The sequence below is a fragment of the Apiospora marii genome (genome assembly GCF_038362585.1).
Source record: "Apiospora marii strain CBS 49790 chromosome Unknown utg000009l_segment0_segment0, whole genome shotgun sequence".
NCBI classification, from domain to species: domain Eukaryota; kingdom Fungi; phylum Ascomycota; class Sordariomycetes; order Amphisphaeriales; family Apiosporaceae; genus Apiospora; species Apiospora marii.
The window spans coordinates 2,537,735-2,564,665 of record NW_027117381.1 but is presented as its reverse complement, the minus strand read 5'-3'; the positions used below and the strand labels follow the sequence as shown (position 1 = coordinate 2,564,665).

The following is a 26,931-nucleotide window of genomic DNA, read 5'->3' as shown; positions in this document are numbered from 1 at the left end:
CAGCTAAGTATAGACTTACCACTTACATACTTGGACGGGAACATCCGCCTGCATTCGGGTGTCGGGTTCTGGCTCTTCTGTTGGGGCGGTCAGGATCAACTCAAATCATGGTGGCATTCTGCAACGGCCTGCAACTTATTTGAGATACCAACGATGCCTGTTGCGTGCCTCGCCTTCTTCAAGCTACCGTAGTAATGGGTTAGCTGTGGCCAAGGCATTCGTCAGCTTTGTACATGTGTCTAGCTTGCCATTGAGCTTTCTTGGCCTATGTCAACAGTAGGCAGCTCTTTTTGTTGCCTCGTATACTTTAAACCTCCTTTTATCTGTGTCGGTATCCAGTTGGTTCAGGAGTAGGATTCCCCTATAGCCTATATATAGATCGGCAGTCCCATCTTTCCCAAATCCATGGACAAGTTGGTTGTAAGAACCCTCTGGAGATCCGCCTGAGGCTGAGTGAGGACACGTAGAACAGACAGTAGCGTACGGATAGTGCTGGTGCTGCCGCTGACCACTTGACGGGTTTCTTCTAAAACACAATGTTTCTCAATGGCGTCTGCTTCACGTGGGATCTGGGGTTTTTACAAGCCGGGTTGTATCTATGTACGGGACGAGCAACTTGAAACGCATAGCAAGGTTTAGGAGATGGCTAGATAGAGTTGCGACAATTGACCCTAAATGTGTCAGGCCCCATAGGCCTTCGGTTTGAGGAGTTGCAGATGTGTTGAGATGGGTACAGTGGAGGTTGCGACCGAAATCCCCTGAAGGAAGACTGCCCGTATTGAGGCTTAGCTTCCTGTTTTAGCGTTCAATCTGCCACAGCGTCCTAGCGCCACTGTGGATTTGCAGGGTCTTGTCTTCGCTCTCTCCCTGCTGACGACCTGTGAAACGACACCTAACCAAAGTGTCCAGTACGTTGTACGCGGTACGTCTAGGCTCTAGCCTTCCTTCTCCGATCTCATCGTTTCGCAATACGTCTGTTTCTTTTTTAACGTTCACTTTCTTTCTCACCAATCCTTCTCTTGGTTCTGACGGATGCCAGAGAATCACTGCTAGCTGTTGCGGACTTCTCGGTTCTGCATACATGTGGACAATCAGCACCTCGACCATCTCCATTGTTTCCCTTATCTTACATACATACTAATCAAAGGGGCGAACTCGCAACGTTGCTGCATGGTTCGTGGCTACCGCCATCACGCATCTGCTCCCTTCTCCATTGTCGCATCCTGCGACGAGGGCAAGAGTCCTCAATAAATCTCCTTGTACGACGGTGTCATCGTGCACATACTCCGAATAACACTGCTTCAACACCACACCCGCCGACATGAAGGTCTCTTCGGTCCTCGGCCTCATTGGTGGCGGCCTGGCTGGTCTAGGATCCGCCGCTGGATCGCTACGCCCTCGCAACTACGATGCCAACGACTACTATGTTGTCCATCTCGACCGCGGAGTTCAGCCCGAGCATGCCGCTGCGCGACTGGGCCTCCGATACGAGGGACCAATGGGCGAGCTCGCCCATCACCACATCTTCCGAGGCGTCAAACAGGAGGAGAACATCATCAAGAGGGAGGTGCAAGAACGTAAGCGGAAACGAGCATTGGGCGGCGACGACCTAGTCGACAAAATCAAGTTCCACCAAAAACAGGAACTGCACGAACCCATGCAGAAGAGAATAATACCTCCGCGTCCCGCTGGTTTCTACCCGGCTCCGCGTGGTAAGGAGCCTAATGCGCAGGCCATTGCGCGCCAGAAGTCCGTCATGTCGCAGCTCGGGATTGCGGACCCCATCTTCCAAGAGCAATGGCATCTGTTCAACCCCGTCCAGCTGGGACACGATGTCAACGTCACGGATGTGTGGCTCTCTGGCATCACAGGAAAGAACGCCACCGTCGCCATTGTTGACGATGGCCTCGATATGTACAGTAACGATTTGAAGCCAAACTACTATGCCCAAGGAAGCTACGACTACAACGATCAACGCCCCGAGCCCCGCCCTACGCTGTCTGACGACAGGCACGGCACCCGCTGCGCTGGTGAAGTGTCCGCCGCCAGGAACGACGTGTGCGGTGTGGGTGTCGCATACGATTCCAAGATCGCCGGTATCCGCATTCTCAGCAAGCTGATCACCGACCAAGACGAGGCCCTGGCAATGAACTACGACTACCAGCACAATCAAATTTATTCCTGCTCGTGGGGTCCACCTGACGATGGTCGATCTATGGATGCGCCAGGTATTCTGATAAGAGCTGCCATGCTGAACGGTATCCAGAATGGACGGGGCGGTCTTGGTTCTATTTACGTTTTCGCTAGTGGAAACGGTGCCGCAAGCGAAGACAACTGTAACTTCGATGGCTACACGAATAGCATCTACAGTATCACTGTTGGCGCCGTCGACCGTAAGGGACAGCACCCCTATTACTCGGAAAAGTGCTCCGCTCAACTTGTTGTTACCTACAGCAGTGGAGACGGCGACGCGATCCACACAACTGACGTGGGCGAGAACAACTGTTACAACGGCCATGGAGGCACCTCTGCTGCAGCCCCTTTGGCTGCCGGTATCTTTGCGCTGGCTTTTGAAGTCCGACAGGACTTGACCTGGCGTGACATGCAGTACATTGCTATGGAAAGCGCAGTGCCCATTGACGTTGATCAGCCCGAGTATGACTGGCAGACTACCAGCATTGGTAAGAAGTTCAGCCACACTTTCGGCTATGGCAAGGTTGATAGCTACAAGCTTGTGGAAACTGCCAAAACATGGAAGCTAGTCAAGCCCCAAGCTTGGTTCTTTTCGCCCTGGATCCATGTCCGTCAACCCATTCCCCAGGGTGAGAAGGGCCTGGCCGTCAGCTTCGACGTCACCCCCGACATGCTGAAGGATGCCAACCTGGAGAAAATCGAGCATGTCACTGTGACCATGAATGTCGATCATGAATACCGTGGCGATCTCAGCGTGGACCTAATCAGCCCGGACAAGGTTGTCAGTCACCTCTCGGCCACTCGAAAGCTAGACGACAGCAAGGAAGGTTACGCCGACTGGACCTTCATGAGCGTAGTACACTGGTAAGTGCAGCTGTGATCTTGTTGGGATATGCTGTTTGCTAACATACGAACAGGGGTGAAAAAGGCGTTGGTACCTGGACGGTGGTTGTTCGCGACACCAAGGTCAACGCCCATAGCGGTGTCTGGGTCGATTGGCACCTGAAGCTATGGGGCGAGTCCATTGACCCTGCAAAGGCCAAGCTTCTTCCCATGCCCACGGAGGAAGAGGATGCCAACCACGACGCTGAGACGACTACTCAGGCGGCGGCCACGACCACGCTTCCCGCCGATCCCCAAGCTACGAACTCTGTGATCCATCCCACTGACCTGCCATCCGATCACCCTAATCGCCCTACCAAGCCTGCCATGGCCACTCCTACCGGTACGAGCGGTGCTGCGGCCGCCACTACGAGCGCCAGCACCTGGCTCCCGTCGTTCCTTCCCACTTTTGGTGCGGCTCCGCACACGTTGGCCTGGATCTACGGCGCCATGGGCCTGATTGTGCTGTTTATGGTCGGCCTGGGCATCTGGTGGTATGTCATGCGCCGCCGCCGCCTCCGAAACAGCCCTCGTGACGCATACGAGTTTGAGCTGCTGAACGAGGAGGAGGGCGAGCGACTGGCCGGTGGGGGTGCTGCTGGCGAGAAGAACGGCCAGCGACGTACGCGTGGCGGTGAGCTGTATGACGCGTTCGCAGGCGGCAGCGACGACGAGGACGAGCAGGAGACGGCCATCCCGCCCCAGACCCAGAGTAGGAGGAACCTGGACAGCGAGGGATCCAGTGATGATGACGACGAAGAGGTCACAAACGAGAAGAGAGGCGACTCGAGACTCCTAGGAGGCAGCAGTCGTTAAGGGGCGGCGGCGTTCGTACGAATGCATACTTGCTGTTTGAATTGCTTTGTGTACAACTTACTGTCAAACAAGGACTCAAAAATGAGGTCCAACCAAGCACGACTCTCCTAGGAAACTGGCTGGTCTCGGAAATAACCGGTCTTCAGCACCACACAACCTCGGCGCTCCTACAGCACTTACATGGCGTTTTTGGATGTCTTATAGCATTTATTGAATTGCATTTCTAACTCCATCGGTTTGAACATGATGTGCATACCATATGCTATAGTGTGAAGTTCTCAGCAACACGTGCGTGTATTGGTTTACAATGTTACTCGCATGAGCCCCCCGAAGAAGTTAAGTCACCCTGAACAGAATGTTGTAAGTCATGTAGCATTTCGCAGTATAGACACGACAATATCCCTGAATTCCTAGAGCCTACCTACCTACGAACATGAACAACAAAGAACCTACCTAAAAACTCCACGCGGCCTTCTGTCCCAGACCGTCAAAAAGACGTGCACAATAAACATACTCATGACCGGTCAACCGAAACCCCCCTTTTCGTCCGCTTCGTCTGACAGAACTGCGTTTGATTGCTAGATGGAAAATGCATGGAATCCTGCCATTTCAGCCAGCCATTGGTCTTTCATTAACATGGTTCCTCCTGGGCTATCCATCCTTCCATCCGTTCATTCATTCAATATACGGCTTGTTTCCCTGATGCATTCATTCATCCCCGTTTTCCAGTAATCCCTTGCGCCCACCAAAGGTATGTACGTCACGCTGTACGGGTGGATGATGACGATACATACTACTGATGTTGTTGCTGTGCTCTTCACGCAGCTGACACGGTCCCCTCCATCTCCTTGACGTACCGCTCCCAGACATCAATGGTATCCGCATAGAAGCCGACGTGGGCGTCTGCGAGGCCGCCGAACTGGCGCTTGAGCTCGATGCGCTTTATGCGCTCAAAGTCCACCACCTCCTTGACCACCTCCTCGTCGAACATCTCGCTCGTCTTGTGGGCACGCTCGGCCTCAGTCGTCAGCTCGTCGATGCGGATCTCGAGCTTGCGCAGGCGCTCGCGGCGGCTGGCCTCGTGGTCGACGCCCCGTACGTCCTCGATCTTGCTGCGGATGAAGCCGCCGGCGCCCGTGCTACCATAGCCCGACGCCAGGCTATCGCGGTCGAGGGTCGACTTGTTGAGGTACTCGGTCAGCTGCTCGTGATCGAGCTGCTTCTGCTCCCGCGCCTTGAGGAGGTTCTTGAGCGCAATAGAGTAGGCGCTCATGTCGCGCAGGCTGCCCAGGTAGTCCTGGTCGGTGTGGTCCTTGAGCTTGCGCAGGCCCATCGCGGTGTCCTCAATGGAGGCTGCGAAAGCATGGACATTGCTCTCGACGCCGGGCTCCAGGACGATGAGTTTCTGGAACTGCTCGGCAAGGTCATGGAGGTCGGCTTCGAGGTCCGATTCCCTCCGCACCACGCGCGCGATAACCTTCTCGACATGGCCCAGATCGTCGTCCAGCTTGTCCGACTTCTCCCGCACCTCGATGAAGCGTTTGTCGGCCTTGTTGACTTTGGTAAAGGCATTGATGAAGGTATCAGCGAAGTTATCGAAGACGCCACCAGTGCCAGGGTCCGCACCGACGCTCGTGCGCGCGGAGCGGCTCTTCATGGTGGCATTCCAGTCGGGGGACTCGAGGAACGTGTGGAATATCGGCGCCCGTCGCAGTATCGGATGCAGCGTCAGGCGGGACAAGAAGCGTTGTAGAGAGAACGCGCGGCGGTGGGTGAAGTCGGGGCCGAAGCGATCGCCGCGGACATACTCCATACGCTGCTTATCGGGCAGAGGAGGGACCGCGCATGCTGGGTAGTCTTTGGAGAGGGTCTTGTAGAGAAACACGAAGTCGGTGAAGCGGCGGCGAGCGCTGAACTGGGGTTTTTGGAATGAAGGGAAAGTTGACTGTGCAAGGGCGGCGGTCAGCACTCTGGATGTCATATGTAGCGATTTGACTCCAGTCAAGAGATGGGGGAGCTTACACTCGTGGTGACCAAATATGATACGAAAGCGTCTTTGGTGCCGTCGCTCTCCTTCCGCGGTTCTGATACGGCACACTCGAGGATATCGCCTGACAGACCAGGATCCAGCCTTTCGGGGTTCCCCTCCATTTCAGGATGACTCGCAGGCGAGGAGTCGGAATGGCTGTGTTCGTAAGTCGGCGTTGATGAGCTCGAAATGGCCGCCGCGGCGTCCTCGCCGTGTTGGTCGCTGTGCCATGATATGTTGGAGAAGTTGTCCTGCTGATCGATAACCGCCATGATTTGCGTGGGGTTCCGGTCTGGGCCGGCTTCTTCTGGGTCGCGAGCAATTAACAGCAGTGGGTTGAGTGATTGCGGTCAAGGGAATGATGTAGCCTAGGTAGTATAATCTGGTTGCCTGGACGTCAGCGTATCGTGCGTAGGTTCAAACGACGCTTGAGCGGGATGTTTGGGGAGTATGTCGAATTCTCCCGGGTTTCGAATTGGAGGGACAATGATGAATGAGCTGTCGGCGCATGCGTAACACATGAATGGCAGGTACCTGCTCTCCAGTGGGTGGGTGAGTGCTGCTCCAAAGGGAATCAGGGCAGGTGGGGACAGCCACCGAACCGCTTAAGCTCTCTCTCCCGGGCCTGGTCAGGCGGTTCTTGGCACTATGACGACGATTATACCTGTACCCTGTTGGTATACTGAAGTAGGTGGGGAAGGGCTCTCAACTCTCATTGATCGATTGTGAAGGAGGATGGTATCCTTATTATATGTCAATATCAAGCAATTGTCCCTAATACGACAAAAACAGCACTGCACATCTCCTCATTGCCAGTACTCATGGAGTCAAAGATCAATTAACGCGCATTTGGCTATGCCGAAAACTCTTGCAGCTTCTGCTGACTTTGCTATATCTACTAAACATCGTCCACCAACTCCAGTGGCAAATCGTAGAGGAATATCAAATATGAGTACAGAGCCCCATCCCTGGCCTTTTCACAATCCACCAGCAACCCCAGACGCCACTGAGAAGCTTAGCATGAGAGGTACTTTTCTCTTCTTTCGCGCACACACGTCCTTCTAGTGATGCTTCAGAAGGTTGAAGTGTATTACAAGTCTCTCCATCTCCATCCCGACACCATGCGGTCCTTTCTCTCCCTTGGGTGACGCCGCCACCACGTTCACTTCCAACCGGTTGCTCCCGTAACGCAGGTTAACATCGAACACGGGTTCATTTCGTCTCTCCACGCTGCTGGGGTAAACCCGTGTGAAGTCATGCATAACATTGAGCTTCCACTCGCGTTGTTGAGCCTCGAGAAATGGAGCCACCAGTGGCCGCAGTTGAAGGCGGTAGTAGCTGGCAGGCGCGTTGAACACAAACTCTTGCTGCGTCTCTGCGGGACTTGCAGGAATCGTCATGCCAAGTCGATTCTCGAGCTGCAATTGTGGATGGGAAGTGATGATCAACCTCGGCATCAAAGCCTCAAATTCCTCTGTTTCTATGTGAGCATACAGCATGGTCAGGTGAAACTACAGGAACTTACTGATTGGTCGTGGGCGGTACTTCTGCGCCTCCAGAATGTCCGCGGCCGTCAGCTTGGGTGGTGGCGGAGGCTGGGCAACGGCGGGTAGAGGTGCCGGCGGAGGTGTAGACTGTGACAAAGGAGCAAATTGTTGCTGCGTTGTCATAGCATTGACTTGCGCGGACATGGCGGGTGACGCTTTAGCAACTTCTTCCGGCTTGATAACGCCAGTCGGCGCCACAGCTGTTGATGGGCTCGGCGACGCCCCCGATATCGAGACACTCCGGGCTTTTTCCAGCTGGCTGGGGTTGACCGGGGCAGGATTGGATCCGGCGAATGGGTTCCGTCCAATCGGGGTGCCATTCCGAGTACTCTCGCTATCCCCTGTCTGGCTGGTTGCAGGCGCTGGTGACGCGGCCGCGCTGCCCTTTCCACCGACGTGGATGGTGATCTTCTTAGGATGCACTGGCGTTTGGGCGGGCTTCTCGGCGTTCTGGACCTTGAGCTTGATTTTCTGCTGTTGAGGGGGCTCTTGCACATGCTGCTTAGCTTCACTAATCAGACCCTTCATATATTCCTAGAATATGTTAGCAAAAGCGCTGCAACTGGTGGCCATACAGACAAAATACCTCTAATTCCTGCGCCATCACAAAGATCTCACTTCCATCTTCATTATAGTGGTACGCATTCTTCCATATAAGACTGGCTTGGTCTTCGAATGCCGCCCACGACTTGAAGTCACTGACACCAGAGGCCTGACCCCGGCCATGTTGACCGCGAACTTGCTTTTCAAGGGCTTTCAGAGACATGGGCTCTGCGATGATCTCGTAGTAGTCCTTGAGCGACCGCGCAGGCAAGTAGATGAAGGCATCGAAATAGCTGTAATCGCTGTTGTCCAGGGTCAGCACGCGTAAGGTTTGGAGGAGATCAGGGAGCCGTACTTATCATCCTTCTTTCGTATCGCATCCCCGACAATCTTCTCTTGAGCTTGTTGGAAGGTTAAGCCTTCAAAGGAGATACCGTCATACGTGTCGATACCCTTGCCTTGAGTAGATGCCGACCTAGAGGCCTGGGGTGTAGCAGCATTCCTGGTAGGTCTGCCCCCACGTCTCCTCTTCCCACTGGTCAGGAGAGGCTCCGGCTCGTTGTCACCCTCCTCATCCTCTTCATCCTCCTCATTGTCATCTTCCTCTTCGTCGCCTTCGGCATCCTCGTCCTCTTCTGTTTCAGCGGCTGCTTTACCGTTCGCCTTCGTTGGAGTAGCGTCTACCTCGTCGTCATCCTCGTCCTCGCCAGGCGCATCATCCTCGTCCTCCTCGTCTTCGGCATCCTCTGGGCCAGGGCTGGGAGGGAGAGGAGTTGCCACTGCTTGGTAGTTGCCGGATTTGTAGGCAGGGTTATACTTGACCATGAGATTGCTAACAGCCTTGCGCACACGTTCAGAGTCACTAAAGACTTCGGACTGGCGCGAATTGGTCTCTTTGGCGTTAGAGACCAAACGCTTGAAATCGCCCTCGAGGGAAGATAAAGTGGGATATTCGTGTTTGTTCAGCTTTCGCTCGATGAGTTGGAGCGATAGTGGCAGGCGAATTTTCTTGTAGTACTCTGGGTCGTCGGCCCTGCTGGGGAGTTTCTCAAAGAAGGGAGCAACCTTGCGGCCACTGTGATGTTGAGATATGCAGTTAGTTACGGAGCTATGCAATGAATGCAACGTGCAGATTGAGGCAAGCTGCAGGGCTGCAGGGCTCATTTACGTACTTCTTGTCTGTCGTACTCCTGATGGATTCGAGGATGCTGTGTCCGTATGCTGTTGTAGACTGGGGAGTCTCTCCTTTTGTGAGATCGCCAAACTCCTAGAGCGCGGATGGCGGTGTTAGTTGACTTGCTGGAGTTGGGAAATGGAAATGCAATGCGTGCAGCTAGCAATGACAAGTGTAGACTGGAGCATTATGTTTTTCGAGGTTCAAGGAACATAACGAATGGGGAAGACGGTGCTTGGACTAGGTACTAAGCCCATCTTTTCCCTTCTTCATACAGACTCTTCCAACTTGAAGAGCTGCGTCTTCATTTCTGGGCTGCGACGAGGCAGATAGGTGGGCAGGCAGGCAGGCGGAACCATGGTGCTTGATGCATATTTCTTCAATGGGCACTTGGACAGTTTGCGCACCATCAAAAGTGTTCTGCGCCGAGTGAGAAAATAAAAAGGTCGAGGCTCACCTCTTGCAGCTTGCGACGCTTTGCAGCGCGATCTGGTGTATCGGCTCCGTTCTCAATACCGCTAGCACCGCTTGCCTTCCTCTTATTTTCCATCTTCACGCGGTTGTAATTGGTCGTAAAGGCATGCAGTGGCCGGTGAGGCGTGAGCGGGTAAAACTACAAACAAGGGTTTTCGCGGCGAATGAACCGCAGGAGAGCAATGCGCCTTCGATGGGGGTTGCGATGCGGCGACGCGACGATTTACACGCGATCGGAGCGGTTGGTTGGCGTTGCGATGGGATAGTGGTTGAGGTGGTGGTAGTCGCAGTGCGTATGCTTGCTTGCTGACTGGGGGGGTGCTGCTTGGCGGGTCAATCCAGTTGGTTAATAACTCCAGTACGTGTGGTACAGGCTTGCAGAGTCGGCCAAACCTCCAAAGGAAAACATGAGCCGCACGCTATAAGCGCAAGTGCATGAATCAATTGAATTGTAGGTGCATGTAAATGGAAATGGAGATGTCTACACAGGTAGCCTGGAGCAAATCCGCATTACTGTGCAATTGCACCAACCAAGACTTGACAGAAAGTTTGGCTGTACCTTGGACAAGGCAGGCCGGACATTGCCAGCTGGCGGCTAATTCTTGCCAACTGCTCTAGTCACGGCCACAGGGGTGGATGTTGGTTGTGGCTTGGAGCTTGACACCACTTGACTACTGGCAAGATATTGAGGTTGCGAAGACCTGTGCATCAAATGTTTGTACGGGCAGTTGTTATACGGGCAAGTCCTGCTCTACCTATGGTACATGCATCTTCTATCCTTAATTGAAACATGGAATGATTTGAGAATGCAAAACTAGATAGATGGATAAATCCAAGTACTACATCTTCAGGTAGATATCTTATGTTTTAGTGTTCGGTACGCCCGGGATTATGAGCTCATGGTTTGCTTCTGCATAATGTACAAGAGGAGGAACATGCTCACTTCACAGATAATCTCAAGATCATGTGGCTTGGGTATGTAGGTTATATTCAGAGTCAGAGGCCCCTAAAATGAATACCTACCTATGTAGGTAGATATGTAGGTCGGTACATTGTTGCATATGGGTGAAGGATAAGTGACACCAGGTGGATGTTTCGAATCTTCTCTCAAAAGGTAAACTGCCTTAGGTAAGTACATTGCATTATGTGCAGTCTGCCTCTGCTCCGAGCTGGCATATGTGTGCCTTAAAGCACATGCTCTTCAACAAATTGCCCATTGATGTTGTTAGATTGCGTTCCCTAGTAGATGTAGGTTAAATGCACTGCAAATGCAGAATGACTGTGGCTGCTACAGACCGTCTGCAAGAGAAACCCCACGGCTGGAATCATTGGATGGCTAGTGCGTCTTCCCAATGTTTACTTCTCAATTGGGGAATGGACCAGTCAAATCACCCCGCCCACACTCAACCACAACCCAACTACTACTTCCGTGTAAAGTACAGCCTGGGATTGACCGTACTTCTCATTTTCGAGCAGAAACACCACCCGCAGATACCAAAGTGCTCGCGACTGACTCGTTCTTTCATTCAAGTCCCTGGTCCTTTAGCCAGAAGCATATCCTCAGCGTCCCTTCCGTTACTCGATTTTTCTTTTTCTTTTTTTTTTTTCCGTGTATGTTTCAGGTCATAACCTTTGGTTTCTGAGGCAAGAAATCGTCTGCCAATTTTTTCCTGGTTTAAATCGCTGGACTTGGCTGGGCTCTTAGAGGCTTCGTCCGAAAGTCTCGACGACCCCACGCGACTCGACCAGCAGCCTCCTCCCTACAGCCCCCGGCCCGTTTTCTCCTCTGGTTGGACCCCCCTTTTGGCATCACCTCTTGACTGCGCATCCGCTTCCGTCTTCGCGCTTTATTGTTCCCTCGTCTTGGGTCGCTGTGGCAGCTCCGAGTCTGCGCTAGGTTTTGAAGCCTGTAACTTCAATCAACACCAAATCCCCACGCGACAGCAACCAGAGAGTCAAGATGCCCATGGATATCGACACGAGCCGTCGCAACAAGGCCCCTCGGCCTCTCAGCGACAATGAGCGAGCGCGACTGGAGGAATTCATCGACTCGATCCATTACTCTGCTCGGTAAGGCTACCTACGAACGGCACCAACCCGTCGATTACTAACAACGGTTTTCCAGCTACTCGGACAGCGAGTACGAGTATCGACATGTCCAGCTCCCCAAGGCCATGCTGAAGGCCATCCCGAAAGATTACCACGATCCGTCTCACGGGACATTAAAGCTGTTGTGGGAGGACGAGTGGCGCGCCATCGGTATCACCCAGGTATGTCACTTCCCCAGTGCTCATCTTCCGGAATACAGACTCGGCTAACGCGCAGCGCACACACAGAGCTTGGGATGGGAACACTATGAGGTCCACGAACCAGAGCCTCACATCTTACTGTTCAAGTAAGTCAGCCGGCTTCGTTGCCCGCGCCCTGTGCCCCTAAACCCGCGAGCTCATTGCTTACGAGGCGGAATTTTCCCCTTAGGCGACCGCTCAATTACCAACCTCCTCAGTGATCCACTTACTGCGACATGACCACCCCGCCACGGCTACACTATTCAACATCTCTCCTCCTCTCTGTACTCTAATTAGAGCCGACGACTGCATAGCGACATTTGCATTTTTACGGTGTAATGGTTGGAGACGATTTACGGCTGTTCTTCTTTTGATCACTCGCTCTTCCGACACCATATTCTCGACAGGTTCCTCGTTTCACACGACGCTCAGTGTAGGTTAGATACTATACCTGAACCAACCAGAAGGGAGGTCCATCCTCCGGTATGAGGAAGAAGTCTGATGGATAGATGGCGGGGTCCTCGGCGACGAATCGAGAGGGTTCATCTAACCTAGGGACAAAGGAAGCAATGGTTTACTTAGGTCCAATTTCAGGCGTATGTGCGAGAGGGCTTGTTGGAGTTAAGATGGACCTGTTCGGCTCAAGTTTGGTTGGCGTTCAAGGTGAGGATGTATGGAATGGACGTCTTGGCAAAAGGTGGTTTTTTTAATTATTTTTATTTGGCCGTCCCTTGATGGAGGGGTCTGTTGATCGTTGATACTGCCCCGCATCCCATCTGGGTCAGCTCTGAACACGGCGGTACCTGCACGCCGGCACACCTGCACCCAAGCGACAAGGCTTATATCCTCACCGAGACACCTTCTATAACTCCTAGGCAAGTCGGTTTTCGTGCCCGAGTTGTGCTTGGTTTAATACTAGAGAAATCCATAGCAATCTGAATGGAATGGTTGCGTAATAAATTGCCAATCTGAGTCTTGTATCCGGATATGATCAATGTGATATATTGTAGCTGACTTTGGCGGCGATGAGCATACAAGCATGTCATCATCATTCGTCTTGGCAGCCGAAACTCGAGATTTCAGAGCATCCATTCTTGATGTGGCCAGAGAGAGTGCCCCTACCTACCTGATTAGTGTAGGTGGAAATGCCACATGCAGGGACTGCGTAGGAGTGGTCCTGGGAGTATGCGGTTGAACCATTCGTAGAGATCCGCCATCATTCCAAACAAGAAGAGAAATCAGAGCCGGATATCTGTTCACTTGCTGAGCTTGTCACATACCTTGCAGGTATTACCTACATGGGTAGATAACAAACCTAGAAGATGATTGACGTACCTACAGATACGACCTTAGTAATGCAAGACCCATCAATGAATATATATACCTAAACTAACCCCAAAGGCCAGGTGCTATTTAAAGCACCGGGGCCCTCGGCTAACGGTCCATTATGTACTCCGTCAAGGGATGAATGGTACATACAGTAATGCGAGATGGGTCCCGGCTGAAATTATAGCCAGCTGTCACTTGTTGGAGGTACGTATACCATAGAATTGAAGCATGCTCGCATGGAAGCAAGCAGGCAAGGACGTTGGCTCCTGGGCTGGCTCAGGAGAGGTAACCAATCTCTCGCCTCTCCCGCAATACGGGACGGCACTTGCAGAGCACTTGACTTTGGTCCGCCTTCCGCAAAGAGTAGATCGGACCATGAATCGAACCATGTCATCCAATGGCGAAGGATCCCGCCGGGAGAGTATATTGTCCATATCAATTCTTTGACGGGTTTGGGGCTTGGTAAGCCGGCAGAGGCAAAAGAACACGTTCACTCTGTCCCAATGTTTTGTTGTAAGGCCCGGCACCCATGTACATAGCCATGTAGATCATTCTTTTAATAAACGTCCAGTCCTGAAAGCGACATTCAATTTAAACCACTTGTCGCCCGCCGTTCAACTCTTGGTCTGCATACATACAACTCCCATCACAAGGTTAAGCTCGTCCGCGTCTCCGATTAAGCTTGATTCGGCTCGGAGTCATCTTGCAGTCGCGTGTGTTTGCCCGTTTTGTCCTACAACACTGCACTTACTATCCTCCATTCGCTACCTACCTAATCATTTTTTCTGTCTGGCCAAGTTAGAGTGGCCAGTTTGACCCCGGGATCCATACGAATCCATAAGCGTAGATGCAACCTCGTTTCATCTATTGTTACAGCCAAATTCTAGGTTAACCGACTTCCCTTACCACCATCGCCGAACAGGCCAGCTTCCGGCCTCCGCATACGACTCTGCTACCCACCACCTGTTCTCAGGAGTTGCATACACACATATATTATCCGGCCGTCCCGCGGATCGATTGCCCGCCATGAGGCCGGCTGCGAAACACTTTTATCTGTCCTTGTTCACGCTGTGGGGTGCGCCTGTCCAGTGCAAACCTTCTAGCACCATAGCTCAAGATGACAGTTGCGCAGTATGTCGCACTTAAATTATCATATGCTTCTCTCCCTTTTATTGGCTAGCTGCCTGGTTGCAGCTGCGTCAGCTGTCGCTGGAACACCATCTCAGCGTCATCGTGCGGACCAAACTTCTAACCGAACCTCGTGGCAGATTTCCCCCAAGACTATCGTTTCTGATGCGTGCGCCTCGTACTCCACGCTCGATGCGCTCAACCAGAAGGTGAAGCCGTCTGTCGACGCGCTCACACACGAAACCGACTTCTTCTCCCACTACCGCCTGAACCTGTTCAACAAAGCATGTCCTTTCTGGAGCGACGAGGATGCCATGTGTGGCAACCAGGCTTGCGCCGTGGCTACGTTGGACAACGAGGAGGATATACCCGAGATATGGCGGGCGAGCGAGCTTGGAAAGCTGGAAGGCCCATTGGCGAAGCACCCAGGCAAGAAGCTGCAAAAGGAACGGCCGCAAAAACCACTTCAGGGACTGTTGGGCGACAACGTCGGCGAGAGCTGCGTGGTGGAATACGACGACGAGTGCGACGAACGAGACTACTGTGTTCCCGAGGATGAGAGCGCGACTGCCAAGGGCGACTACGTTTCCCTGGTTCAGAACCCAGAACGTTTCACAGGATACACCGGAGACAGCGCCAAGATGGTATGGGATGCCATATATCGGGAGAACTGCTTCCAGAAGTCCTCTTTCCCGCATTCGGCCTCGCTGGGTATGACCTCGGCTCCCAAGGGTCCGGCGGCGAACGATTTCCGAGCTGTTTTGCAGGATGCTAGTCGCCAGCAGATGCTGGAGCAGCAGTTCAACAACCAAGAGCAAGCTCCGGGGTCGGCAGGACTTGAATACGAAGACGAATGCCTTGAAAAGCGGGTGTTCTACCGGGTCGTCTCGGGCATGCACACCAGCATCTCCGCTCACATCTGCTGGGAATACCTCAACCAGACAACGGGCGAATGGCAACCCAACCTTCAGTGCTACTACCATCGCCTGCACACCCACCCAGAACGCCTCTCTAACCTGTACTTCAACTATGCTATGCTCACGCGTGCCATTGCCAAGCTCGGTCCTCACCTCCAGGGTTACACTTACTGTACGGGCGACCGCGACCAGGATGCCGACACCAAGGCGAAGGTCCTCGCAGTCACACAGGGCGCCTCGAGCGTACCCCAAATCTTTGACGAGAGCCTCATGTTCAAGAACGGTGAAGGACCATCCCTGAAGGAGGACTTCCGAAACCGATTCCGCAACGTGAGCCGCATCATGGACTGCGTCGGCTGCGATAAGTGTCGGCTGTGGGGGAAACTGCAAACCGCAGGCTACGGCACCGCGCTCAAGGTCTTGTTCGAGTTCGACAATGAAAGCAACGAAGTCCCCATCCTGAAGCGCACAGAGTTGGTAGCACTCTTCAACACCTACTCGAGACTGAGCAACTCTATGGCACACGTCAGATACTTCCGAAACCTCCTGGATGGGTCCCAGGAGGAGAAGAGTGCCATACCGGACCGGGCCAAGAAGCCGCATGCGGTAGGTACTGGCACTGGACCTGTCGAGCCCTTGGAGGTGCCACTGGACGCAGAAGACGATGAATGGGCCGGCAGCGATGACACGCAGAAAGAGAAGCCAAAGGGTGCGACGGTCGGCGACACGTTCAACGCTGAGTTTGACCGTGTGTTCAAGACCTTCAAGTTTGTCATTAGGGGCTGGATCAACTTTCCCAGGAACTTGTAAGTCATCAGTCCTCCTCGGTATGATATTCAATTAGCTACATACTAATTATGGACGACAGGTATATGATAGTCCTCGAAGAGGTCAATCGGCTCTGGGAATTTTATATCGGCCTTCCTGTGACTCCAAGAGTTTGGAGTTTCCAACGGCCAAATGTGGATGAACTATGAAAGGCCCGTACGCTGATACCAAAATCATATTCTGTAACTATGGGCCGCGTGCATGCCTTGCGACTGGCAACCGGAGTTCGCAGCGTTTAGACTTATATTCATTACTGTATTCCATTTACGGGGGTTCTTGGCGTTCCTAAGTGGTGTATTGAGTTTATATAATTATAAATTAGACACTTAGACCATTGAAAACCCTAGAGCAATTGTCCTCACGTCTTGAACGCACGTTTATTAATTCATGCTTGCAAAGAATTTATACACCGAAGAGGCCTTTCGTTCCTACCTCGGGCAGTGCAATGTGTGTGACCACATTTCCAATCTTGGCCTTGATCCCATCCACACGGATCCGCATGCCATGAAGTCTGTCTCGATATGATGATTTCCTTCCGGACTCGAAAACCTCCCGAGTGATATTGATCAGGTCGGCCGTGGGCGGCTCGAAAGACCAAGCAATCGAGATGTGAAACGCATCGCCCACGTTCATCCTCGTCTTGCGGTTGCTGCCACCACCTGCCTCTCCTCCCCCCTTTCCGCCATCGTCGTTGCCCCCGCTGCCACCCGCAAAGGCGTACAGAGCTGGCTGGCCAAACGACTGGGCAATGCCGTTGCACCGCCGCAGCAGCTGCGTCAGTTCATGGTTCTTCTCCTTTTTCTCGCCGCTGCCCGCCTCCTCGGATGTCTCCGACGTCACCGACTCGACCCGCAGGACGAGAAACGACCGCGCCGACTCCGCGGTGCGATGCCACTCCAGTCCCGTCGGGCGTAGCGAGAATGCCGTCACCCCGAGCCCATGGGTCAGCGACGCCCGCACCGCGTCCAGGAAGTCGTCCTTGTTCCCCGTTGTCAGGGAGAGAGGGCGGGACAGACTGATGTGCAATGGGAGCGGCGCGCCGAGATCCGAGGTCAGGAACGTTTTCAGGTCCAGGTCAGGGGAGGAAGAGGAGGCGGCGACGGCGGAAGAGAGCTCGGCCAGGAGACTGGTCAGGGTCTCGTACTCGGGGGCGTCGCCTGTTGTTGATGGGTGCCACTCGGTGTACAGGTGCGACGGCCAGTGGCCCGCGACGTGGGGGTTCTGCCGTTTGCGGCCCTGGTGCAGCGCCGGGTCGTCGCGCGTGCTTACGCGGACTGTGGAGGCGTAGAGGTCGTGGAAGGCACTTGGGAGCGGGGGCAGGGTGGTCTTTGATGCCAATGAGCCTCCTACCTTCGATAGTGATGTGGCGGAGCTGCTGGTGACAGTGGTGCTTGTAGCTTTCTTGTTCTTATCCTGAGCAGTGTCAGTTGATGGTGACGCTTGAAGTCTGCGCTTCTTGGTTTCAGGTTTTGTTTCTGCATCCGACTCTGAGGATGAGTAGTCTACTAATAGAGCCATGGCACATCGGTTGGTTTGGTATGGTGGATGTACCTCTCGCGTGAGGTGCGCAGAGATTACGATGCTATAACATGCTATACCTATAGGAACAGCTGGTGATCTTGGGCCGTTTCTGTTACGTGCTAACATAGGTGATTTGAGCCGGTTGTAGTCCAAAAAGTGGCTTGCATAGCGCCCGTTGGCCCCTGCTTTAAAGCTGCCAGGCACATGGCTTTAGGCCCACAAGACAAGCATGGACGTCGTAGGGCTGGTTTTCGCTAGGCCTGCTACTGCTAAGATCTGGTGATGGAGGTTGGAGAAGAAGATGTAAACATCAGATGAATCAGCTTAGTAATTCCCTACACAATTCCACACACTAGGGGAGATTCACATTGATCGACTCAAACTTCTAATCTGGTAGCCACTTGGAGGTGGCCTGAAAAAACAGCACTGTACATCTCGTATGTCAAGTTCACACACTCCCATACTCCTTTACTCGCCTTGCAAAACACACAGTCAATCAATCAAATCTATCCGACTACATGCACCCAGCTCTTGAACCAAGCTTCAAGCCAACCCTGACGAAGCACCGGGCCATAATGCCCGGAGTGTCAATATTAGATCTCTGATATAGATACATGTAGACGTAGACAAATGTGAACCAATCCGTCAACGCGGGGTGAATAGCAAGTGATGAGTCAACTGGCAGGTGCACCTAGAAAATCGCGTCGAAGTATTCAAGGCCTTTTATTAAAAACAATCGGTTCCCAGGCACCTAGAACCCAATGTGCAATGTTAATGTTTCCCTGCACAGATTGCTAAGAGCTCTCGTTCAATGTTGACAAGGTCCCGTGGTTGGAAACCGTTATGGTAACCCAAATCAACAGTACTGCAGCGGGTGCCCTCTGGCAGAAATTCCTCGTTCAGATCGCCGACTTTTTTTCACCGTCTTTAATTGCATTTAAAATTGGCAAGTTCAGTACACCAAAGCGGTATACAAAAGGCATCGGCGATCCCAATCTGGACTACATCGTCGCTGCCACTTGCGACCCAGCATCAATACAGTATCGATCCTGCCTGGAACCCCCATCGTCTGATATCGCACTGCCACCGACACATTTCTCCCCTTGTCGCATCGAAGCTAGCTCTAACAAGATGGCCTCGCACAAGAAAAGAGACAGTGACAATGGTGCCCTTGGCGCCGCCATTGGAGGACAGAGTGTCTACCAAAGCATCGCCGATGATGGTGATGCCGTCGGCGATAACAGTCAAGCCACACCCGATCCCATCACCCAAAAGACGAAGAAGGCAGGGGTGTTTCGACGGCTTAGCCGATCTGTGCGAAAGGCTTTTACAAGCGATATGAATGAAGCGAACGATCCCGAAATCCAGAGCATGGAGGCGCAAGAAAAGCGCTGGAAAGCCCAGGTAAGTGTGCACTTCCTTACATCACTTTTTTCCTCGTTTTCTTCCGATCTGTTGTCCTCTCCGCCTGTGGACATTTCCCACCCGACGTCCCACTACATCTCTGCGCTCAATCCTTTCGCGCGTCTTTTATCTTAATATCTGCACCACGCACCACGGCTTGGGCACACAGGGTCCTGGCTAGCCTCTGCCCATGGCCCACTGGCACCACTCGCCGGCAGCTGTCTAATTGGGCCGACGTCATTGTCGCTTGTCGCAGAAGGGGAGTGAGTCCCGCCAACTGCAACATTGATGTTCAGCAAGGGACCCCTGGTTACCCATTGCGTCACGGTGGGCCCTCCCTGATGATGTGCCGAACCGTCCCTGCTTCCGTCTCTCGTTTTACATCATACCCCTAGTAAACCACCCACCCAACTGGCACCCGGAACACCCACTACCGCTTGCAGATTGCAGATGGCTACGGAGGGACGCGTGTGCCTTGCTGCAGCCGCTCTGTCTGCCCGCTTGGAAGAGAAGATGATGTAGGCTTACATATGGCATGCAACTAGGCTGAGAGAGATGTGAACGGGCCCTTCACAGATCCCGATATTAATTACCTCGAAGGCCCAGGTCGTCGTCCATTTGTGAAGCCTCCTCTGTCATCACCTCAACCCTGCAAGACCGACACCAACGCTCATCGCGTCAAATTCTACGACGACGACACCCAACAAGTAGCAGAGGAAGCACTACAACGCATTCGCAGAGAGTCTGTTAGAGAACGCAAGCCCAATCAGCAAGCCCAGCCTCAGCAACCCAAGCCTATTCGATCTAAAAGCGTGATTCAACCAGCTTTACATACACGTCCAACTCGGCGATCCAATACCATGACTACCACTCTGGGTCGAAGCGGCTCTCTCAGCCAGCGGTTCCCGGGCGACATGTCGCATCGTCCTCTGGACCAGATCAAGAGAGAGACCAAGGTTGCCAACCGTGGTCATCACTTGAGAAAGAATACTCTGCCTGGCACTGATCCTATCGATACCCTCGACAACATACTGGGACACTCTTACCATCATGATGGCCCCTTTGATGCAACCTTGGCTTCGCGCAATGCGAACAAGAAGTACGCACCACTCGAAGCTGTGAAGAGCACCAACGAGGAGGCTCTGAAAGCCACGCCTAAAGAGATTGTGCAGGACTCGCTCACAAAGCACGTTCCTCTGCATGGCACTGCTAACATTCCCCCGGGAATGTCGGATATGAGCGGTAGACGGATGAGTTACGAGGAAGGCACAGATTTGCAGCGGGAACGGTTTGCTAGTGGTGGCCCATCCCGACGCTACGACGATGGTGTAAGTCAGCAGAATCCCTTTATACTACCCATCCGCACAAACATGGGACCCGGCAATGACTGCAACATCTCTACTATTGCTGAAGAAGATGAAGAGTCTGACACAAGCCACATGAAAATCACTGCACTATCATAAGCTAACAAATCCTACCAGGATTATCATCCCGATGACTTGAAGGGCAAAGGGGAGCCTTCGTACACCCTCGAGAGAGCCTTTAAGCATGGCAAATCTGCTAGTGTTGGCGACGGACCTGGTATCTATGAGATGCAGCCCAGAAGTAGTTCAAAGTCATCTCCTTCCAAGGAAGGCGATGTGATGGTGCGTCAGCGTAGCCGCAGCTCGAGTTTCGGTGAGGGTCCGTCCGGCTCTGTCACCCGTGCCACGGCCACGGATTCCCCGTTCGGCGGCAGCAGCAGCAGCTCGCCTGGCAAGCGCATTGCTACCGGCCTGAAGAAGCGCATCGGAAGCATCCGTCGCAAAGCTGGTCGTGATACATGATTGTCGAGCTCTGGGCCCACCGACCCTAGCGGTGGATTCACTGAGAGATACCTTAATTGGACGGCTCTTGTGCGCTCGATTGCACTGGTCTGTCCTCCTTCTTACGGGTGCGCCGCCGCGTCAATGGCATACCAGCAGCCTTGCGACGACCACCGTTGACTTATTTTTTATTACGCGCTTCTATTTTTCGTTTGTCTTTCGGAACCCAACCAGTTCTTGTACAACACAATGGTGTTCAGCAACAGAGCTGATGAACAATGGATGCCCTTGACGTGGGCGATGATAAATCAAGGCGAGGCATGTGCCAACTCATCCTTATGCACGCCAGGGATGCTTGGCCGTGCCTAAAGGGAGTCAGGCTTGGAAGGCAATCCCGCCGAGACTTGCGGGCGAAGCAAAGAGAGATTGCGCTGGCGTTCAAGTGATTTCAGGGCAGGGATATACTGCATTGGTTTCTGGAGTGAGGGAGAACTGGCCTTACGACATGAGTAGACAGATGATACCCAACAAATGTCAATAATGATAAGATAAGATGACTTAAAGTAGCTGCAAGTGAGATCTTGGACAATGAAAGTGCTGGCCAGTATTTCCATTTATATCAGCAGGCGGGGCAGTCAGTCCAGTCAGTCTAGTCAGTCTAGTCAGTCCAGTCAGTCCAGTCAGTCCAGTCAGCCTTACATACTGTCTGTCAACCTTGGGGTTTGGTCACCCCCTGGTCGCCCAGGGTCTGGTGGGCAAACCCGTTGTTGACCGACATTACCCCACCTACCTTTCGAAATGCATGTAGAACTCACCTGCCCCTTGCCCGTAAAGTGTATGTACCTAAGGTTATGGGTTATCTGGGCCTGCTGTACGTAGCACCAACGGCCGAACTGGACATCATGTACATTGCCCAGCCCCCAGCCAGCGCTTGCAGTCAGTTATGCTGAGCCTTGAGTCGAGCTGATAGGTTAGAGCTGAGGTGGTGCAAGTGATTCAACAGAAGACGTCTGCAAACAGCGAAAGCTGGTCGCATCCGGTCGGGTTTTTCCTCTACTCATTCTATCCATTCTCCCCCACCACATCTCGTCGCATCTTGTCGCATCTCATCGCATCTCATCGCATCGCCATGAAACAAACGGTTTTCTGTTGTCGGGCGGCTATTTGTTTCTAAGTCTAGTCCAAACCTTGCTTAGCCAGCGTACCTGCTTCCAATACACTTCTTACACTTGGTTACTTGGCAATTGAATTGGGGGGAAAGGCATAACCGATTCGCTTGCTCCATTCATTCGATTTAGAGTGCATTGCCCAAATCCACCCAGTCTATTTCCTACCTCCACAGCCAACACCCAGGATCCCTTCCCTTAAAGCCGTTAGACGAACACCCGGAGCCTCCATGTCTGAGTCTACTACCGCCCCAAGTGCACCGGACAAACTCCTGCACAGGCAGCAGCAGCAGCAGGAGCAGGAGCAGCAGCAAGAGGAAGAACAGCAGCTGACACAGCCTCGTGGGGCTCACCTTCTCACCTCGACAACCAAGAGCCATCGTCAGGCGACTAATGAAGCGCTAGCAGCTGATGATAGCACACCTTCAGGCCAAGAGAAAAGCAGCTTCATGTGTTTTCCCATTTCAAGGTGATTGCGCTCGCTTCCCTTTTAAATTGAACCCTCCTCCCCCGGCCTGTCACAGACACACACAGCCTCGATCCAGGGCTTTCTAATTGACCCCATGCCCTGGGCCGCTTCTGCTGTCGTGCGTTACGTTACCTCTTTGTTGGTATATTAGAGAGAGAGGGAGACACGCGCGCGCCCGTTTGTGGGCCTGGTTTTTTACGTTTGCCGGATCTTGTCTCTTTCTCTTTGTTGTTTGTTCCACAGGGATACCGCTTTCACATGCCGTCGTGTATGTGACTTTTCTTGACCAGAATTCTTACCTGAAAACGCCCCTAACAGGATCTCTCATATAAAAAGCAGCATGGCATTCTTTTGGCCCAAGAAACGGGAGGAGATCAAACCCGCTCCTGCATCTTCATCAATGGAAACCCCCTCTCATCAGCCACAAACGCCCAGCCACTCCAAAGATAGCAACACCATGGGGGACTCTGAAGTGGACTTCGATAAAATGTACGCAGAGGAGCGCAAGGATTTGAAGTATGACTTCAAAGAGAAGAAGCCTGAGATCCAGAAGCAGTTCAAGGATTTCTGGAGTCGTCCCTATGCGAAGGAAGATGTGGATGCGTATTATAACAAACTCGGTCTCATTGAGAAGAAAGATGCGGGTGCGCATTCTAACAGTGTCATTGAGAAGGAAGATGCAGATGCGCATTCTGAGGGTCGCAGGGAGGGTCCTGCCAATTCTGTGCCATATCATTACAACAAAGGCGGAAACCTCGAAGGCAACTGGGTAAAGTCCTCGACCGCCTTCACAGGCTACGCTGACGACCCGAAAAATGTGGACAACATATTCGTCAGCAACAAAGACGTCCTCATTGTCGGTAACTTTGCGTCCTTCGACATAGCCCAGTACCCTGGAAATTCCTCACCTGCTGGCATGTCTGCTGTTCACCTGCTTGGTCTGACCAGGGAACGGATCTATAATGGGGTCTCCTTGCCCAAAGAGAAAATTCATCTCTTGAACGACATTAAAGAACTCTTCGCGGAAAGTTGGTCCGGTCAAGAGTTTCGGGGAAAAGTGATACGGCACCAACTGAACCGCATCAAGGAACGATATGATAGGACAGGAAATGAGGAAGGTCACGAACTCGCCAAGAAACACTACAAGGAGCTGGAGGAAGAAATACACCGTCTCAAAGTTGAAAATTTCAAATTTGGGCTACATCTATTTCCAGATCACAGCGTTGGACACTTCCACATGCACATTGTTGCCATGACTCCGGAAATGCGTCAGTGGTCAACCTCAAAACATGACATGAAGACGAAGGATGTGGACGAGGTCCGCGAAGCCATCCAGACTTTCGATAGGAATACCAAAACCTTCCGACGAGTCCAAGGTAGCAATGACTACGGAGTAATATAACGAAGACGGCCCGGTATTATATCCCGTATGGTAATTTTTAAGTCAGCTTACGGCGCAATATGGGTTATTTAGATGGGGAGTCCGTAGTAGAATCATCAACTTTGGTGGCCAATTCAGAATAACATTTCCCTTGGGAAGATCAGTTTCAACCCCTGAAGAAGTGACTTCAAGTGCTGGTTCAACTCCTGTTTACTTCCAATAACGTTAAACAACATCTCCGGGGTTATACAGTTTGGTAAATGTGCTTGTTCAAATTCGTCGTAATGACACGCATATACGACGTCAAGTCTTGTTAGTACCACAACTGGGCTACTTGAACCAGGGCATTCGCTTGTATGATATGTCTAATGTTTATTGACGATTACGCCAGAGCATATATGCATGGGCGCTGGTGAATAATTGGCAAGCCCCCTTTTTCGATGCTATTTCGGATAGTGTTCATCAAGTCCTCCACATCTCAGGCCATATATCGTACAAGGTTATGTGGTAAGCTATAAGATCGGTCGGGGGTTCTCCCATCGAATCAGGTAGAAAGGCGTTGTCTCAGTCATTGTCGAGAAGGCGGCAGCGAGGGCATGCCTCCAGAGATCGATGAGGCCAGAGAAAGTGTATGCCCAAGCCTTATCTTTCAACAACACTCAGGCCTACACACAGGATTGAGTGCGGTTCTGGTCCATAGTGGTTGCAAGGGTGGCAACGGACTCGTACCAAACTTAGCTTCAGAATGATAGTTGTTGTCCAGCATCGTTTTTGCCACACTGGCAATGTACGGAACGAGAGAATCGGCTCACATTGAACCAGTCTTCAAACTTGGTAGTCTATCGAGTAATACAAAGTGTCATGAGAATAATTAACTTGTCATATTGACAAATTTCATGCATGCTATAGGGTAACGCTTTCACTTCCAACGTAGATACAACTACGGTGTGCAATTCAGGGCACATACACGACATCTTTTCCAGTGGCTTTTGCGCCCAGTTTGAGGTAGCACTGGACTTACAGAGAGGCGGTATGATATGGACGAATAGACGCCAATGCATCTACAGTAGAACTTGTTACATTCAAGTGCAGGTACACCCTCAGGTGGATGGCATGGGAAGCATATATGGACAGGCAAGAGCCATGGCCAAAGGAATGGCCCAGCTCTACGGGGGAGACATCTGTGTAAAGTGACATGGTCGTCTGTAAACAACAAGGCTGGCCAGGTTTTATATGCTTGTCCTCTCCGAGATTTCGAACTTGGGGTCCTACTTATTGCTGTTGGCGCGACATATAACCCTTTGGTTATCTGAGTGGCCTGTTTACATGCAGGTGGACTTCCAACAGCACACCATCAGCTTTGATAACGAAAAGTTGGGGAGCTAACAAGCTAAAAGCTAATGAATTAGGGGTGCAGCACATAGGGAATTTCGGTGAATAGAAACGTACCCCATCCGCTAAGTGCCGAGCCTTCCTTACACCTGGCATTATAAATTGCTCCTGTCAACGACGCAGGGGAGATGTGCACCAGAGGAACGTAGCCCCTGAGTATAGTGCCCCTGCCTGAACTTCGAGATGTATTTGCAGCTGCTGCAACATGCTCCCTTTCATGAAAGAGAATTCCAACGGACCAACACCTGATGAACATTCGTCTCGGCTGTTCCTTTATCGTCCGTCCGCACGAACAGCTCTCTTACCAACGTCCGCTTTGATCACTACAAGTCGTCCACCTGCTCAGCCATGATGACCACCCTTGATACAGATATCAGTGTTGAGAACCATCATTGTCTTTATTCTGGCGATGTTGTTGGAGCGCTCAAGTGATCTCGAACATAGAGCCTCCCTAGCAAGCTGACCTTTCCCCCTAAACCACCCACCTTGGTGGAACTTACTTCTTTGTCTACAGTGTATGACGAGCATCCTAGTATCATGATGAGGCGCTGTATAAGATTCGCCCAAGACCCATGGGCTGTATGCGATGGTCCATCAGACTTGGATACCAGCACGGCAGGACCGACTACTAGAACATATATAAACCACGATTCGCCTTAATATTCGCGATGGCTGATAATCAGGGAAAGAAACAAGCTAGTAGCAGCAGCCATGATCGGCACCACAGCAGCAGCAGCAGCGGTGGAAGTTTACACTCAGACATGCCTGTCAGTTCCGAATTCTTGCGTAGTCTCCAGCCATCCCGAACCAACTACAACACCCCCGAACCGACAGCTCCCTCACAGAGCCAGTCCGTGTCAGGCACGGTGACAGCAGCGAGCCGCCCGGCGCCCGCACCTACCCAGAAGGCAGCGCAAAAGCTACCAGTGCTTGCAGCAAAAGCGGATGCGAACCCGAGCACAGGACTAAATAGATGCAGAAAATGCATGAACTTGGTTCCTGACTCCGCTTGGGACCCGGCCAAACCTTTCTGCGCGACACACAAGAGCCTCTACTGCTCCGGCTGTAAGGCGGTAAAGACCGACTCAGATTTTGATGTCAGACCGAAAGGCAAAGGCGAGCGTTACAGCTTGTGCAGGGGATGTCGTCGAAGGTTTGAATAGCCTTGAATGTAAAGCCGAGAGATTAGGCGATGGAAAGAAGGAGGAACATAGATATAAGTCCTTGGTGAGGATGTGGGCCACAACCACTTGTGCAACTCTGGGCTGAGTTACACTTGGTTTTCATTCCTTTCCCACGCCTATCATTCCTCTAGCGGGCCTAGAGAAGCACGATGAGTAAAAGTTTAGATTTAATCCCAATGAATCGTATTATGCTTGGTGTGTTAGTTTCTATATAAATGAGGTCGCCCATCTTGCTGTAAGTCAAGGGGCAATATGGACTAGATTCAATTTATATGAGTATTCCCTCCAAATTATTCAACGGTATACTCCATTCCGTTGGTGCATCCCTAGGGTGAGTATGGCAGCTACACCACACTATCGAAGTGCAGATATCACAGCCAGTGGTGGCAGTGAAGGTGGAAAAGGGGTCCATGAACCCGTATCTCCGATTCCTGTTCCCAGGGCCTAGACAACGTCTGACA

General features: G+C 52.3%; 8 protein-coding genes across 8 annotated transcripts; 5 read left to right on the top strand and 3 right to left on the bottom strand.

The window, feature by feature from the left end:
* Window positions 1–1,321: 1,321 nt before the first annotated feature.
* On the top strand, window positions 1,322–3,891 carry PG985_012355 (uncharacterized protein; the record flags this gene model as incomplete). Its single annotated transcript, XM_066832122.1, has 2 exons — window positions 1,322–3,057; window positions 3,111–3,891. The coding sequence occupies 2 exons, from the start codon at window positions 1,322–1,324 to the stop codon at window positions 3,889–3,891; spliced, it is 2,517 nt and encodes an 838-aa protein (XP_066680172.1).
* An 817-nt stretch (window positions 3,892–4,708) lies between these two features.
* On the bottom strand, window positions 4,709–6,192 carry PG985_012354 (uncharacterized protein; the record flags this gene model as incomplete). The annotated part of the gene is made up of 2 exons (XM_066832121.1): window positions 4,709–5,836; window positions 5,914–6,192. The coding sequence occupies 2 exons, from the start codon at window positions 6,190–6,192 to the stop codon at window positions 4,709–4,711; spliced, it is 1,407 nt and encodes a 468-aa protein (XP_066680171.1).
* Window positions 6,193–6,981: 789 nt separating this feature from the next.
* PG985_012353 (bromodomain containing protein) lies at window positions 6,982–9,734 on the bottom strand (the record flags this gene model as incomplete). Its single annotated transcript, XM_066832120.1, has 6 exons — window positions 6,982–7,394; window positions 7,446–8,001; window positions 8,054–8,312; window positions 8,366–9,085; window positions 9,183–9,277; window positions 9,642–9,734. The coding sequence occupies 6 exons, from the start codon at window positions 9,732–9,734 to the stop codon at window positions 6,982–6,984; spliced, it is 2,136 nt and encodes a 711-aa protein (XP_066680170.1).
* A 1,884-nt stretch (window positions 9,735–11,618) lies between these two features.
* On the top strand, window positions 11,619–12,057 carry PG985_012352 (putative cyclin-dependent kinases regulatory subunit CKS1; the record flags this gene model as incomplete). The annotated part of the gene is made up of 3 exons (XM_066832119.1): window positions 11,619–11,728; window positions 11,784–11,928; window positions 11,995–12,057. 3 exons carry the CDS (start codon window positions 11,619–11,621, stop codon window positions 12,055–12,057), a joined length of 318 nt encoding a protein of 105 aa, XP_066680169.1.
* A 2,244-nt stretch (window positions 12,058–14,301) lies between these two features.
* PG985_012351 (uncharacterized protein) lies at window positions 14,302–16,297 on the top strand (the record flags this gene model as incomplete). The annotated part of the gene is made up of 3 exons (XM_066832118.1): window positions 14,302–14,406; window positions 14,502–16,126; window positions 16,189–16,297. The coding sequence occupies 3 exons, from the start codon at window positions 14,302–14,304 to the stop codon at window positions 16,295–16,297; spliced, it is 1,839 nt and encodes a 612-aa protein (XP_066680168.1).
* Window positions 16,298–16,550: 253 nt separating this feature from the next.
* PG985_012350 (uncharacterized protein) lies at window positions 16,551–17,666 on the bottom strand (the record flags this gene model as incomplete). Its single annotated transcript, XM_066832117.1, has 1 exon — window positions 16,551–17,666. One exon carries the CDS (start codon window positions 17,664–17,666, stop codon window positions 16,551–16,553), a length of 1,116 nt encoding a protein of 371 aa, XP_066680167.1.
* Window positions 17,667–19,933: 2,267 nt separating this feature from the next.
* PG985_012349 (uncharacterized protein) lies at window positions 19,934–20,899 on the top strand (the record flags this gene model as incomplete). The annotated part of the gene is made up of 2 exons (XM_066832116.1): window positions 19,934–20,401; window positions 20,555–20,899. 2 exons carry the CDS (start codon window positions 19,934–19,936, stop codon window positions 20,897–20,899), a joined length of 813 nt encoding a protein of 270 aa, XP_066680166.1.
* Window positions 20,900–22,970: 2,071 nt separating this feature from the next.
* On the top strand, window positions 22,971–23,915 carry PG985_012348 (uncharacterized protein; the record flags this gene model as incomplete). The annotated part of the gene is made up of 1 exon (XM_066832115.1): window positions 22,971–23,915. One exon carries the CDS (start codon window positions 22,971–22,973, stop codon window positions 23,913–23,915), a length of 945 nt encoding a protein of 314 aa, XP_066680165.1.
* Between the last annotated feature and the right edge of the window lie 3,016 nt (window positions 23,916–26,931).